Source organism: Acanthaster planci, linkage group LG01 (assembly GCF_054643075.1).
Source record: "Acanthaster planci isolate LZ-2023a linkage group LG01, COTS_SCS, whole genome shotgun sequence".
NCBI lineage: Eukaryota > Metazoa > Echinodermata > Asteroidea > Valvatida > Acanthasteridae > Acanthaster > Acanthaster planci.
In genome coordinates, this window is record NC_141777.1 from 13,865,117 (window position 1) to 13,881,450 (window position 16,334).

Consider the following 16,334-nt stretch of genomic DNA (forward strand, 5'->3'; position numbering starts at 1 on the left):
AGGCAATTATACTTCTTGTAAGTCCTTTAATTTTACTTGTGCTCTTAACATAGTGTAACGAGCTCATTGTGTAATGTAGCCTGTAAACAGCACACTCTGGAAATTGAAGATGTGGAACTATTTAGTTACAATTACAGAGTTTTATTCCCTTTTTCTTTTCTTTTTCAATACAAAACATTTTTTGCGTGAATTTGATCTCACATCTATTGGAACACATTGGAAATTTTGGTGTCATCATCCATCTTCAACATCATCCATCTTCCTTCTCAAAACCTGTCGCAAGGATCATCATCCCTTCAAGATGACCTACTCGTGTGTAAGGCGCATCTGGTAGCTTAAAATCACTCAGGAAAGATGGTGAGTGTTTTTACTAGGGTGTTAAATGAAAGCGTATGTGGGAAAAAGAGACTCACAAATCTTTGAGAGTTCCGTCATTCGTGTAAAGAGTCGTCAAGTTTGGCGCACTCTCAAGTCCACAACTCTCCAGGGACCTGTGAGGGGAGGAAGTGTACCAGATTTTCTTTAGAATATTATCAATTTCACACAACTGCATCCAACTGTTTTATAGACCTATACATTTACGTATTCATCCTTAGGCAACACGACTTCACGTTTTGTAAGATACTATAACAAGTTAACTCGCGGGTCAGATTGACCAGGAATGGGGCTCCCAAGGGGTCTGAATCTTTTCCAAGTCAAAATGACCCAGAAAAGGTCAAAATGATCCAGAGGATGATTATTTTTACCCAAAAGGGTTAGGCGCCACGGAGCCGGTATTCCGGTTCAATCTGACCAGGATGGTTCTGAAGTGTATTGTTTTAGTAACCTGTTATAGTGAGTCGAGGTGGGTTTTCTTTGGATTGTCCGGTGCGGCAAGCGAGTGACGCTTTACCTCAAACGTCAGATACATAACATCACGAGTGAAGTAACCATCCCGGTTACTACCGGTAACCCTCCCAGGTGACATGGTAACTTAGCAATTAAGCAGTGGCATCTTTAAGCCGGAGTGCATAGCACTAATTAGCAGCAAACTGGCAAACCTTGAGCAATGGAAGGGGTCGATTTCGAGGTATTTTCCCGCAGATCATTGACTTTCATCCCCTCCCTGCCTTTTAAAATTCTTTTTCTTTCTCTTTCCTTGCCCCTCTATTTTCCTTTTTTTTTTTTTTTTTGGTAGGCAAGCACCGCCCCCACCCTTCCCGGTTCGAAATTGTTAAATTGTACTCTTGTGGTCTAAGCCAGTTGTATTGAGCGTGTCCATGTCACACTGGGTGGGGCTTGTAAGATACGCTGATTAATACTCACAAACTATTCAAGCGTGGTAAATTTCCGAATACCCCTGGGCCGATTTCTTTCAGCAGCGGTGAATGAGTGAGAATACTGAAAAGCCAAAGTTTGAGGATTCGGTGTTAATTAATAATTAATGGTACATGTACCACCACGCATTAAACTCCACAAAAGGTTGTGTACTTTCATCTTTTTTCAAACAATGCAAACAGGGTGTGGACACGTGGAATAAAAACGACTTCAACCTATATAACATGGTTAGGCAGGTAACACTGGCTTGTTGCATAATTGCCTGACAAAGTATTGGAGCAATTCAATTCTGAAACCTTACATCCTTTATTGATTGTCCATAGATTCAACGTCCGGATATCCCTCTACAAGCCCGTTTTGCAACTCAAGAAGCGATTTAAACAGATTAAATTTCGATTCAATGAAACCATTATTGTGACTTAATGGAGACAATCTCAGTAAAATGTAAACTGATATCCATTTATTTATATCAGTGTCACAATTTAGCATGTAGTTACGTTTCGATGGAGAGTTGTAAACACAAATTATCTTGCGGAATGATTTTATGTCTCATATCAACATACAAAAATACATGCAGTGTACATAATTATCTTTCGGTGGGACATTTTCCATGCAACGAGGGAACAAACATTAAGACTTCCAACTGAATTTGGCCTTTTAAAAAGCACATTAGGTACGGTCAGGGGCCATCAAAAGAAACAGTTTGTCTTGTTTGCCATGTTATAACTACCAGGTTTCAGCGCATGAGGTGCTAACTCCTGGAACAGCTTCATAATAAGAGGCGCAAAAGGACTCTGTCATATCATGGGCCAGTAACAGTGCAAAAATCAATAACTGCAAACAAATGTGAAACCTGCAACCTTAACGCAACAGAATAGGCAAATAATCGACATCTGTGTGGCGACTTCAGACAGATGTTTCTCTACTTACATTCCTGTTAGTTCCTCTAGATTGTGGAACGTCCCGGGCTCAATCGTTCTCAGCTTGTGGTTTTGTTTTAAAGTTCTTCAACAGAAAGGGAGAGAATCATTTTGTTAGCATGATGTTGCGGTTTTTCATCCCTTCTGCGTTTGATTGTTCTTACAAACTCTTTAAAAATCCCAACAAAAAGTATTTCAGTGTGTTAAAGTGGATATCCCCGTTCTTGGCTTGAGATTTCTCTCGCTCATGTCAAATTTCATACTTCATTGCAAGCTCAAAATTAAGCCTTTGAATCCAATTACAGTCATTGCTGGGTTGACATTACGAGGTATCACTGCTAACAATAATGTTGGTCTTTTTGGCCAGCTTTTGCCCTGAAGTGCTGTAAGTATAAATTTGCCTACTCCTGATCACAAGATGTCCAAATTTTGTGTACATTTTCTAAAATTACCAACTCGTGTACTAAAAACAACCAACATCTGGACAAATTAACTTTAACCAACGTTTTATTACCGTTTATGATGCCGTAAGATCATTTTTCACTTTCAGATATCTTAAGTGAATTCATGTAGTACGTAATACACGACACGCTTTTCTAATGAGCTTTTTAAAGTGGCGTTCTATACTTGTCCCCGCCAACTGGAGTTTCTGCTGCTGTGACATAACCTAAAGCAGTCACACTACCAATTCAGGGATTTTTGAGCAGAAATTGTGTGCTTCATCCTAACAGTTTGTCCATAATGGCTGCTGACTGCATGTATATAGTATGCATGCGCTACGCAAGGAAGAACGCACGTGGCACATAAAATGGGTGGTACATTTTTTCAACAACTTTTGGCTTAAGCACTTTAACACGAGGCCGGAGGCTTTCGCGAGGTGATATCACGCTTTTAATCATGAACGTGGGACTGTAAATTTACAAAGGTCCTCCAAGATCCACAGAAATAGCTATACGAAGCCTGAAGTTAAAGTAGGTCTGTAAAGAACACGCAACGATTCACGGCCCCTACAATTGAGAAACCGGCGATTTCACAAAGTGTGTGTGGCGATGTCAATAACCAGGTAAATAATCTGCTATAGCGGCTCAAATAACGCTTGAGCAGACATTCTTCAGACAGGCTGCAGATACTCACACCTCAGGGTTACTTTACCTCAGAAGCCGTTTAGAGTTTCAAGCCAGACGTCTGAAAAGGTCTATATTGAGCATTTTAGATGACCATGCAAGTTGTTGCTTTTTAAAAAGGCTAAGTGTTGTTGTCGAGTACCTTTCCTACCGACCCCGAAAACTAATGAAGCACAGCGCGTGTTCAAGTACAGGCATCACTTAGACATTTCATTCCAGCAACACCTTTTGCTTCATTCAATTCCATCACCTTAAACAAAACAACGCACTCCGAGACATAAAACTTGTTGATTGTTTGATGTGTGAACATACATAAACATATCGGCATAAACAATGACTGTTTCACGGAATTTTCGCTAGTTGAGGTGCAAATAAATCCATAATTGTCCTTGAGAGCCGTAGATTGTTTCTGTTTTTAAACGAATGAAGCATGTTATTTCATTAATCCGCTGTCTACGCACAGGCGCCCAGCGGAATCGGGAGGGCAAGAACTACGAAAGCACGCATGGTGGTGCTTGTTCCACAGCAGAGAGCAACGTCTTGTCCTGTGATGTAATTATAATGATTTACGACTGTTTGCTGAGTGACCTTCTATCACCAACTACATATTATTTCTGTATGACTGGAGTCGACGAAAGAGGGCCGTGGTGAGTTTCCACAAGACCTGTTGTCACAAAAGCCTGAAAGTGTAAAGAAACGTGAATGTTCCCTAGTAATATTCGTTGGAAAGTCAAAAAGGGAGAAAACAATTGATGTCAGTACCTTCAAGTTTTGATTATTTCCTTGTTCGGCCTTTACTAATTTCCTAAAACGTCACGTATTGTTTGCAATTAAGATTCCAATGGCTCTATTTGCTTTCTAATAAAATAGTTTCACCAGAAAGTGATAGAACATCACAAGTCCCAATGAAACAAAAAATCCGAAATCTGCCAAGTAATTTGGCAGCTTGTTCACATGAACAACGCGCCATAAACGAAATAATAAACAAATTTTACGCCACAGACAAGGCAAGATAAGCATTCCATCATGCCAGCAGGAACTGCATTCAACCTATACGCTCGCTTGGGGCGCGTACGAATAGGACTACCTATTACCATTCGGGTCCTTTTGTTTCATCTTAATTAAATTTCGGTCATTTATCTTCATTATTTGATGAGTCGTTAGCCGGTCTCATCTTCTCTGACCCAGACCGCCCTTCCTCCGGATCTGGATAGCCTCGATCCACTTCGGGGACAGCGTGCGATCCATTATCGCAAAAGAAGTGCCTGTCTGCTGTCAGGAGAGAGACTTCTGCGGAAAGGAAATCGTTCTTCGCTCCATTCCGGGTACAGTAGACCGTTCTGCGGTTCACTTACATGGTGTTGAGCACTGTGAAATTGGCGAAGTTGTCCGGGGTCAGCTTCTCCACGTTTGTGTCGGTAAGAGATCTGCAATGAAAAAGATTGGAGATAGACAAATATGGATACGCAGTTGCCTCCGCCCCCCCCCAAAAAGGGAAGAATGCACTTTGAAGTCGAACATAAAATATCAATAGGCAGCAATTGCAGTTTCATATTATTAACAGGGGGCACCTTTAGCTTGATTCATTTATTTCCTTTTGATATCAGCAACCCAGAGTTGTATCCACTACTGAATGCAAACTTTCAATTGAATTTAACTTGTAATTTTTTTCAGAAAAAAAGTACACACCACTTGTTAGAGTGCATGGTGGTGTCAACATGTTACAGGTCATTGATTTCGCAAAAGGGGAATCCAGAACCAAATTTTTCGAGGGAGAAGCAAACGTTTTGGGGGGAAGATGCAACATTTGGACTTTTGGAAGTAATCTTTTCTAGCCTTTCTTAGGGGGTAAGGTTGTATTACCGGTATGGGACTATTTACGCGCTCTGAAAAGGAAGAAAATAAAATATACCAAACAAATTTCCCCGTTACTAAAAACAAAGCACTTGGGGGCATGGTCTCTGTTCCCCCCCCCCCCGACGACTTAGGTCAATGACTACATTTATGGTTAACGGTCGCACAAACCAGACAAAAACACGACGATAGACAGATAATTCCCCGCAGTGCATATTCTGGGTGAGAAGAATATTTTAAGGGTTTTGTCCCTGTCTATTAATATTATGGACAGCAATGTTCAGTTTTATGGCCTAAATCGACAATTATCACTGCCGACCTGGATAGAGGTAGACACAATATAATTACTCACAGCAAGCATACAAATGGAAAGGCATATACATGTAGGTCGAAAAGCCCACAGTGGTGGCATAAACGCCGCGCATTACTCCAGGGACGATGACTGCCTGAATTTGGCAGATGCGATTCGCCGAGCACTACTCACCGCGACCCAGCGGTCGTCAACCGAATCAAGCTAACGCAGCGATAACGTCGCTCTGGTGGACACCGACGTGGATAAGGGGACGGGGGAAAATTCGCGATAAATTAGCCATGAAGAGGAAGGCGACGTTATGGGAGAGTAGAGGGGTAAAGAAGGGGAGAGAGAGAGACGACGTGGACGAGAGGTAACTGAACTGTGAGGCACAGAGATAAGAATGAACGGGTAGGCCTCAAAAGAGTACAGGTGGAACAGTTAGACGCCTTTGGGGAAATGCGTCGACGAAGCCAAGCAGATAACGAAGATCTCTAATCGACGTAGGTGCAAGTACTATCTCAATAAATATGCGGATTATCATTTGAGGGAAAAACTCCCGGCAAATAAGTCTTGAAGAGTGCAGTGAATTCCATGGTTTCAAAAGCATTTTCCTTCATTCATTCCTTCCTTTATGGTGCATACTGCGATTTCCTTTTGACAAACATAATTACAACAAAAAGGTAACAGATGTATCTCCCATTGGATAGTTTCCTTGCTGACAATACATGTAAATATATTTATTTTAATGCTTGTTTTCTGACAGGCTGTACAAACATGTTCATTTTTAAATTTGCTTTAATTATTGACAAATTTAGACATGCTAGCCTACCGAGGATATGGATACATGCCAGCATGGAATAATGAAATTTCAAATCGGCACCAATTTGAGACTATCCACAAAGAGATCACATGAATTTGCAAGACAACCTGGGAAGAGAATGAAGAAAATAACACAAACAAAAATGAAGTAAAGCAAGCTCACAAGGTTGTTTATTTAGGTTACACTGATACAAGAGCGAATAAAGAACCAGATATTCGACGGAAACTCTCGGGGGTACAAATTTCAATTTGAATTTTGTTACCTTTTATAACCTTTCTGAAGGATGAGGCTACATTTGGGGCTTTTTAAACGCTTTTATTAAAGAAAGGGGAATGAAGTGGAGGAAGAAATCGTTTTCTCTCCTTAAATGTTGGCTCCTTTTTGGCCCTCCGTTGATTTCCCTTGACAACATGATTTAGTTTCACTCAAAGGACCCATGGAACATATGTTGAGTTATCACTCGTAAAACTTAAAGTTCAGCCAACGAGTCCGTGGTCGCAACTTGGAACGCGACGTGGACTGGTGTAAAGATCTGTATAAACGGTTCTCTTTTGTCACTTCCATCGTGAATCTGTAAGACTTGAGATGCCACATGCTTCTCCTTAATTCTCTTCTTTTGTTTCTCTTGTTTTCATCTACAACCCTAAGTAGTAAGTAGCAAGCTGTCTGTCGGTTTGACTATTGGAGCTGAAAGGAGGGTGATCAATGATCTCTCGTGTTGTTTTAAGACTGGCTCCGTGGCATCTCTCGCGATAGGAAGACTGAGAGAGGATGCACTCAAGAACCTCCGCACTTGTGATGTGAATAAAGCAAGACATATCTGATCACTCCTACGCTCTCATCAGCCACAAGGCCACTTCAATTTGGGAAACACACGGACCTGTATTAGGGACTTAGTAAAACAAATCTCCACATCAGTGTCACTTATTTTAACTCGTATACTTGCAAATGAAGCGGGCATACGACTTACAAGGCGTCCGTACGGATTGTAAGACTGTGTACGGCTTACAACATTGCGTACGCCTTGCGATTTGAATCCCGCATGTACAAGTTGTGTCTTGCGCACAGGTTATAATGCATTTCATGTACAGTACATGCACATATACACGTACACAAATCTCGTAACCATCGACGTCATAGGCTAGCTGTCTTTTCGTCTCATAAACGTGTTGTCAGTGCGCCTCGTGTCGGTATGCGTCTGTCGTGTATGATGTTCAATGAAATTAAATTGTACAAGAGTGAAGAGCAGAAACGAATGCGGACACCAAACCTTACCAAAACCGTTATATGAAAAGGCGGCCGTTTTGACGCCTTCATAATATACCTGCGCTGTACAAGCCTAACCCGTAAGTAGGCCTACGATTAAGAAGAAATGAGTAAAAATGTTTATTCACAGTGGTTTCTGATTAAGAAAAAGCGAGCATAACCTACAAGTGCACAATCTTTTTCAAATGAGCCCTGCGATCCAGTGCCAGTGCAAAGGCAGTATATAACGGTTGCTGCACGTAGCCCATACTGATGCGTTCACTATACCCCTCGTTTAAAGCTCTTTATCTCTTGAGTTACTGGTACCCGACTGTTTGATTCAAAATAATGCTGAAGTTCTGGCAACAATGTTTCTCGAAATATATACATTAACTGCTTCATTTAGTTCGTGATAAGGTAGCTAGCTAAATAAATGGAAATGCTACTCCAGCTTTATATAGGCAGAATAAATATGAAATCGTGGCATTTGCAGGTTGATTACATTTGTCAAAAAGCTAAACTGTGGAGGAAATCAAGCATATTTCATCTTTAATTTAGCACAGCTTGCTTCAAGTTCCCGATGAAAATGGTCATTTAACAGATTATTCATTGTTTAACTGTCCACATGAATACGTCAAGAGCCTCAAACCCGCCCTGTGTTTATCGCATCACTGGCAGAAGTGAATTTCTGAGCACGTACAAATGTCAGTTTGCATCCACCGTGTTCGGCTCGAAACCCAGGGGCTACACACCCTGACTCCAGGATGGGGAACGTGCAACCGGGTACTCATCTCCAATTTACACCCTCGCACGGACGCCGCCGGCATCTGTCATGTCCTGGGAGGCGAGGCTGTCACAACATAAAAAGTACAAAAGTGGCCAGGTGGTGTCAAATGTTGTCCAAAGGGTGCAATAATGGTCGACCGAGGCTTAATTATTTCTTTGAAGTGTGCTGGTGGCACCTTCAAAAACACTGCCATTGCCTCGTCGAGTAACGTATTGTGTTTGAGTCGACCCAATAATGAGGTAATATATACGACTATTTCAAAGGACGGAGTATATCAGGCGGAAATGGGAAGGCACCAGAGGAATTTTCAGGAATATTACGGCAAAAACAAAAGGGCAGGGAAGCAGACTCGCGAGTCAAATAGTTGCTTGGTCAGTAGGTGAGGTACATGAACTATAGTTCGACCATTGGTAAGTTGCTTCAGACCACTGTGCACGGGCGGCGCACAATCACTCCAACAACTTCGATCGATTTTGCAAAGTCCCACCGTTACTTCCATTTTGCAGTTACATTTTCTGGTTGCAATCATGATATGAGTCTGGTGCAATTAATTTCATGTTACTGGTTTCCTCTATACTTGATTACAAAAAACAGGCTATTGATAACCAGTAATAGGATAGTGCCCGGGACCTAGTCGGAAGTGGTCTACTAGACAGTTAACCCTCCACCATTCTGATGACGTTGTTGAACTAGTCTTTGCTCGAACGTGCCCGAAGATTGTTTGGGTTCCACACACAAGCACCCCCTCGGCAACCAACAACAGTGAGGATGGGACGATCGCCTGGTTTTCGCCTTCATTATCAGGCGGACATGAAACAAAAACGGAGGGTCTGGAAATAGTCTCCTTGCCTGCAAGAACTTATAAACGAGGAATAGCTAGGTTGGCCAATTGGTGTCGATCCCACTGGGAAATATATAACATGAACTGACATCCATTTGCATATGTAGCCGATGGGCATAATTAAATAATTAATGTTGCTTGTTTCTTGTTAACATGGCATGTTCATAGTATATTTGATAACTTAAATCACCCATACTATGGACAAGTAACTATACTGACTCTTGCAGCTAACCATTTACACAAGAACCGGTATAAAACGATTCAGCAATCGCGCACAAGATCTTCCTTCTTTTAATTTGGGTATTCTTTCAACTGACATTAAATCTTTTTAAAACTTATTTCACATAGAAGTTTTCAGAGGAAAATTGGTAAGAATCATTGACAAATTCGAAAAAAACTTTACAAAACGTGTAGCCCGAGGAATTGAAAGAAAAGGAGCAAGGTAGTTGACAGCGAATAAATGATCCATAATCATCATTTATCAACTTTGTTTTAAGGGGGTATCTTGCCTTTCTTGGTAGTCCCAACATGATTCTGGAGTATATTTTTAATACTTCATTATACGTTCCGTTAACAAATTTTATCTTATTTTGATCGCCTTTACGTCGTTTTACGACCTTGGTTTGATATGCAGAGGATAGACTGATATATAAGCAATAAGCGAAGAGCCACGTCGCCTGTTAGATTAAACACTCGCGTGCGGATTTTTGTTTTTTCATCTTCCAGGGGCTCTATGAATAAATACATTTATCAAAATCCTTTCAATTCTGCAGTGTTACGAAAACAGAAAGTGCAGTGGCAATAATTTCAAGCTAACGTTATGAGGAACATCCCTCCTGGAAAGGCATGGATGATTTCATCCAAGTAATTTCATCCAGGGCAGAATAGAAGTAACTCCGTAGCTCTGTGTACAAATATCACACTTTTCTGTATTCCCTCGAAGTAAGATCCACCGTTTACTCGTTGATTTGTTTAAGCAATCGCTGTGGCCAACATCTCTTCAAAAGTTTGTTGAGGGTAACTGTGAAGGACGGATTTTTGTATTTTTTCTTATGTTCTTTAGATGAGCAGTGCTTTATGTGACAAATGACAAATAGCGCCCTCTAAAACGTATGGATGAAAGGATTTCTTAACGTGGAAAAACTACCACCGTCTCGTCACCGTTGATGAAAAGAGGCACATGTATTTAGACCTTGTTTGTATTGTTATAACAAGCAGTAATGTCCATGAAAACAAGTAATACCAGACTCAGGAATTTATGGTTATTTTCATTCCGACTGTGTTGCCGTATATTCTGACCATGGCTCCATAATAAATACGGAATCATTGTAACTAACCGGGGACTCCACTGGCAAGATGGAGAGAGAGCAGGATGGCGCCTACGTAATTTCCTTTTCATTTCCTTAGGTCTGAAAGATCAACCTCAGTTCGATAACTGCCCTCTGTGGGCAAATTCTGTGCTGTTTACACAACTTCGAATAAAACAACATGTCGGAGTGGGTTTGCTTAATGCCTGTTGGTTGGTTTTAAATCTTTACAGACTGCAATTCCCCAGTGTTATCGTACTGTGTTGATTATCTAAATACAAATAAACGCAATGGGATGTCTTGTTGATTTTGCTCAACACGTTTGAAGACTTGTTGGTACTAAAACAGAATTACACTGAAAACCATCTTTTACGAAGTTGAACTATTTTTGTGCAAGGAAATCTTAGAAGATTAATTTTAATGATTACTACGTTTACCGGCACACTTTGCAGCAATCATATTTTACCAGCGATCCCACTACCCATCACAATAGGTTTTTTAAAAAATAAGGTTCATGCTGTGAATTGTAATCCTTATAGGCAAAGGTACTGAGGTCCCATCACGCATAGTCTCGCCGTGGAGAGAGAAAATTCAGACCGTATACGTTTTTTTGTCATTTCCGTCAACTGCCAAATATATCCTGTTTGTTCGATCGAAGGGAGCGCGGGCTCGAGGGACAGAGTTGCCGAAGTCATGGACTTTGGACGGCAAGTAATTAAAGATCATTCTTCTATGTCAGCGAAATGGTAGTACAAGGCCTATGAGGTGGTGCATAGCAAGGCAGAATCGCCGTTCCCTATAGACCTATTAATAACCAGTCTCGACGTCTCGAAAGACAACAGAAACACGATTTAACATTCAAAGACAGCAGTTCTTATTTCACAACCTCCCCATCAAGTGTAACATGCAACTGTGCGCTATGACCTTTTTTGAAGGCTTGGCTGGGTTACAAAAATTTTGAATTGTTCCATTTTTGTTATTCTATGATCAAATTGAACACCGGGATGATTTATAATTTCATTTCCAAGCTGAAAAATGACGCAAACAAAGGTGGACCGGTCTCGTGGGAACGGTATGCTTTCTGCCACCCAGGGGCATAGCGAGAGCGTTTTCGTGGGGGGGAGGGGGTGGTAGAGTCAATTTTGACGACTTGTAACTAGTTCTCCAACCTTGTTTCGGGTAAAATGGAAATCTGTGGTACACTACATTTCATGCTTCACGGGAAATGCCAACGGGAAAGCATATCGTTTATAAAATGACGATGCATTAATTTTCTTTATTTTTTATTTTAAATCTTAGGACATAAAAAATGATACAGGTTACAGAGGGGCTGTCTTGGAAATACAAAAGTTAAAAAAAAAATGTCATCCTAAGATGTGTATGACCAGACTCCTGACAACAATTAATGAAATGAAAAAAAGAAAACAATAAACACCCCCAAAACAAGTGAAAAGAAAAAAATCCTACAGAAAAGGAAAAATAACAAGCTCACCAAAAAACAAACAAAAACACACACACGCAACGCCGTCATACCTACAATATGTGGACTTCTTTTGTGCAGAGGTCCACACTATGTACATGTATGCTACGCTTGTATAATTACACACACAAATCGAAAAAACTAATAAGGAAAAAAAGAGAAATAAAACCAGTTCGCAACCCGAGGAATGTTAATGTTGATTTGAAATTTACATATAAATGGTAAAAAGACAATTAACACATATAACAAAAGAACTTAACACAACAAAAACGACAACATAATAAATATATAACGAATAAAGAAAAACATTAAATGTATAAATATGAATAGATAAAATCGCCCAAGATATATAAATCCCCAAATAAACCTAATAACAGCTGGGAATGCAAAGAAGATACAAATCAAAGATTTGCCCACCGAAGTTCTATTTGCCGACTGGAATTAACTATTGGGGAGTGCCACCCCCCCCATCCCCACCCCGGTCGCCACGCCCCTGCTGCCACGAAGGGTCTCAAAAGTCTGTCACTCATTTAATTACATGAATACGGTTACATTTGCTAACGAAAAGAACATATTGCTGTAGTTCAACAGAAGAATAGGGACAACAGGGGACCAGAAGCCTATGAGCACTTAAATCATATTCTGTTCTTTGGTTCCGTTTACAAGGCATGGAACTTTGTCCGCCATTAGTCCGATAGTTCCACTACTCTCTTTGTTGTGTGGATACAGCGTTTCTATAAAACTGAGTTACTTTCCAACGCTTCCATGGGCTGAGCCATCCAAATCTTAACAGAAAACATATTATTAAAGCCCATAAACCTAATTCCCGAGGAGGTCAATTTGGGTCGAGCTTAATAATTTTCAACACACGAAGTGCGAGATCATACTGTGAGTGGGCTAATGAAGTGCATGTGTTTGATGTTAGACTGATGTATTAACGAGGGCCGACTACAGTCCCTATTTGAAATCATCATAAACATGCTAATGACCTCAACTTCCACGAGGTGTGGTACTAGAACCGAGGAAGGAAGAACGGAGATGCCCTTTTCCAAGAGAAGTTACACCCGTGCATGAAATAAACGGCATACTTCATCGTTACCCCGAGTGCGCTGGCTGCATGACGTCTACCCGTTGTAAATTAAGAAGTGCTGGTCAGTCTGATTACACACCTCTTATATGAGACAGTTACACTGCTGAAGAAAATATGGATATGAACGAAATGTGAACTATAAATCTATCAAATAATCGTCTGGACTCTTCATTATTGGCCCTAGGTTTTGGTTGCCATGAACATCAGCCTGACACAGGTGCTTCTTCAAACCTTCCCTCTTTCCAAAGTAACTTGTCGAGAAATTTCAATGTCTGCAATGTTGTTGACCCGAGAAATGTCGAGGGGGGAAAATGGCCACTCCATCTCATCTTTATCGTGAACGACAGGAGGCAAAAGACAATTTGTCGTGGATCTTTGATTTAATCGATGCGAGTTCATCTTTTGAGTGCGGCTTTCCGCTTTATACACTGTCAAGCAGTCTGTCGCCATGGAAACCGTGGCAGCTCGTGTATAATTCCGCGCCCTGTCGCTTGCTTCATCAAGCCCACCCTGACAAGAGTACAACATTCGGCTGTCATCATTGTCAACTTGTCATTCTATTTTTTTGGGGGGGAGGGGAAATCGGGATAGGAGTTTAGGGACGCGGAGCTCGCGCAACTTTTTAATGCCAATGCTTCTTTATTCAGAAGTAATTATCCATGACTCTGAATCAGCCCAAAATTGTGCCGATGTTTCCTATCAGGTTAGTGCATCCATGTCACACAACTGAATAATAAAACGTCTGTTCCCGTTGGACTGGATTGGGTTCGGTCGGCTTGTGAATGTGAGCGTTTGGCTTTCATTGTGATACAGTTTACTATGAACAGGGCTTTTAAGCCAAACACAGAAACGGGATCAGAGATGACGGATACAATCTTAGAACTCTGTTTACCAATTAAACACAATCTTGCCATCATGAATTTGTTAATATGTTTAGGTACTAAATATTAGTGTCCGATTCCTAAGCATCAATTTCCAATAGCTAAACACTGTCCATCAAATATCTAAACACATTTAACATTTAGAAACGTCTGCAAACTGATAGCAGTGTTGAGTGGCTAAATATTGTTCTTGCATACATTGCACCAATGCCATTATAGATGAAAGTAAATTCATCCCTTTCTCCTCTCCAACATTATTTTTTCATATCACAGAGAATCTTTTCATCCGATATATTTAAGGGATCGTTTGGGCCAGCGGCCCCTCGTCAGCATCCCATAGCGTCGGCACAAAATCACCATTCTCCAATAAATCCGACAGGCAACTAGTGCGGATTGCAGGAGTACCCGACTCCAGGAATATATGAGTAACTGCTTGCCCATAGCCACGTCAAACACGCAAATCCTACTCTGCACTGATGTAATTATCGCTTTTAACGCTCTTGCTTGTTCTGCAGTTGGTCAAGCATATCCCTGGAATGGGGAAATGAATATTTCACGCACGCTCAGCTCTGACTTACCCTAACCCTATGTCCCTGAGAAAAGGATTCTTACTGCCCAAACACTGTGGATTGTGCGGGATTGTTGTACTTCTGTGGCTCTTGGACAGTTGTTTCCTATTTGCAAGGGATCGACCGACACTCGTAATCGTTTCCTATCTAATCCTAACGCTAACTTTACACTCTTCATGATCGAACCCTCTCCTGATAAACCAAAAACAGAACCTTAAAACCCCGCGCCAAGCAATCAAAAGGTCTCTGCAATAGAACATTTTCAATACCGATCTCCAAAATGCACCTTTTAGTCTCAGTTTACCTCATTTTCAATTTTTGTTTCACTAGTTGACAGGGGGTTGTGATGTCATTTTGGTTTATTTCCATATTCATGCAAAAACAGTGGGAAGAAAACCTCAGTGTTGCCTTGGTTTGTGCACACAAAAAAACCTGCGTCTTTCTTTTTGATATTGCTGGAGTAAATTTTCTCTTCTTTGGTGAGTCTATGTGGTGTAAATATATATAGCAATCAGCAAGCAAGCAACCCTTTCTTAGATATGCTTGGATTGAATAACCTCTTGGCTTAAACAAAAAACGAGCAGTGAACCATGTCTTCCCTGGATGACATCACAGCAACAGCGCCCTCTGTTGCATAGGACTTACATGTTTTCTTTCAATGAAGAAGAGTACGTTGCAGTTGCAGAGAATTGTGCTGAAGAAATATTCGTTGCAGCTACACTTTAAACACATACTGCTTTCACTCTGTAAAGAGCAGAAGTTAAACGCCGTCCAATTCCTAAACATCAGCGTTGAATTGCTACCACTATCGAATACTCAGAACACGTTCGATATTTACGCATGTTTACGAAGAGGCCATTGCTAAAAGCCTTGTTTCTGCAGTATGTACAGCGATGCCAACGAAATATTACTTTAAAGGGTCCAAGCACATTTTGTTCATTCCTCAACTTCTCTTTTAATGAATGAAAACTATTTGAAATCCATTTGGACTTAATTGAAAAGTTTTTTAAACATATAAAGTTGACCCAGCTTTACTATACAACTGAGCTGTTGCCATTATGTCAATCAGGGAAAACACTGTTCAGGTTATATGTTCTCAATTCAAATTCTAAACCAAAACATTTGCTCACTTAAAAGACTTCCGAAAAAGAGTTGCTTGTTGGTTTATTGCCACGTACTGACAACAATAAGTGCAATAATATATTAAAAACAGTAAACATTTCTTTAAAAATCCAGTCTTTTTGTTCTCACATCGAGCAAGGATTAACAGCTTTAATCATATTAACGCTATAGGTTTGCTACAGTATAGAAACTTGCATTTGCCCCGAGCCTTGTACAAGATATTGACGACAGCCCCGCCGTGCATGTAAAACATGCTTATGCATGATCTAAGCCATTTGCTTATAATACATGAATAATCGTTTTCTGCGGATTTATGAACGTCAACTTCGTTTGTCTAGTTTGTTTTGCATGAGTGCGTGACAACGTAATAAAGACTGCACAGTTTGAAATTGTCGTCGGGGAGCAATTTATCTAGTATTACCGAATAATAAATGTGGACTGGAGAAGAGTTCGGGTTGATTCTTATGTAATTGCAAGGAAGAATCGAAGCTTAAAACAGCAAACAGTACAGAGGTGTAGCTAAAGGGAGAGTAGTAACATACAATGGGTTGATAAACTCAAAGGACACTGATTGAGGGAAATCGTGTACCAATTTATAAATACAACGTCTGGGCTTGGAAAGACAAACTTAATTCAAATCTAGATGGAGTAAATAGATGATGAAAGAATTAATCGCGTGTTA

General features: G+C 40.6%; 1 protein-coding gene across 1 annotated transcript in view; it reads right to left on the reverse strand.

Annotated features, from left to right (window-relative positions):
* Positions 1-16,334, reverse strand: part of LOC110979502 (follicle-stimulating hormone receptor-like) — a 57,655-nt gene that overhangs the window by 9,492 nt on the left and 31,829 nt on the right. Inside the window, exons 2-5 of the mRNA XM_022235347.2 lie at positions 4,717-4,788; positions 2,248-2,322; positions 1,306-1,380; positions 414-491 (exon numbers count right to left, since the gene is read on the reverse strand). Of these exons, the coding sequence (XP_022091039.2) occupies positions 414-491; positions 1,306-1,380; positions 2,248-2,322; positions 4,717-4,788 (300 nt within the window). The remainder of the gene's footprint in view (positions 1-413; positions 492-1,305; positions 1,381-2,247; positions 2,323-4,716; positions 4,789-16,334) is intronic.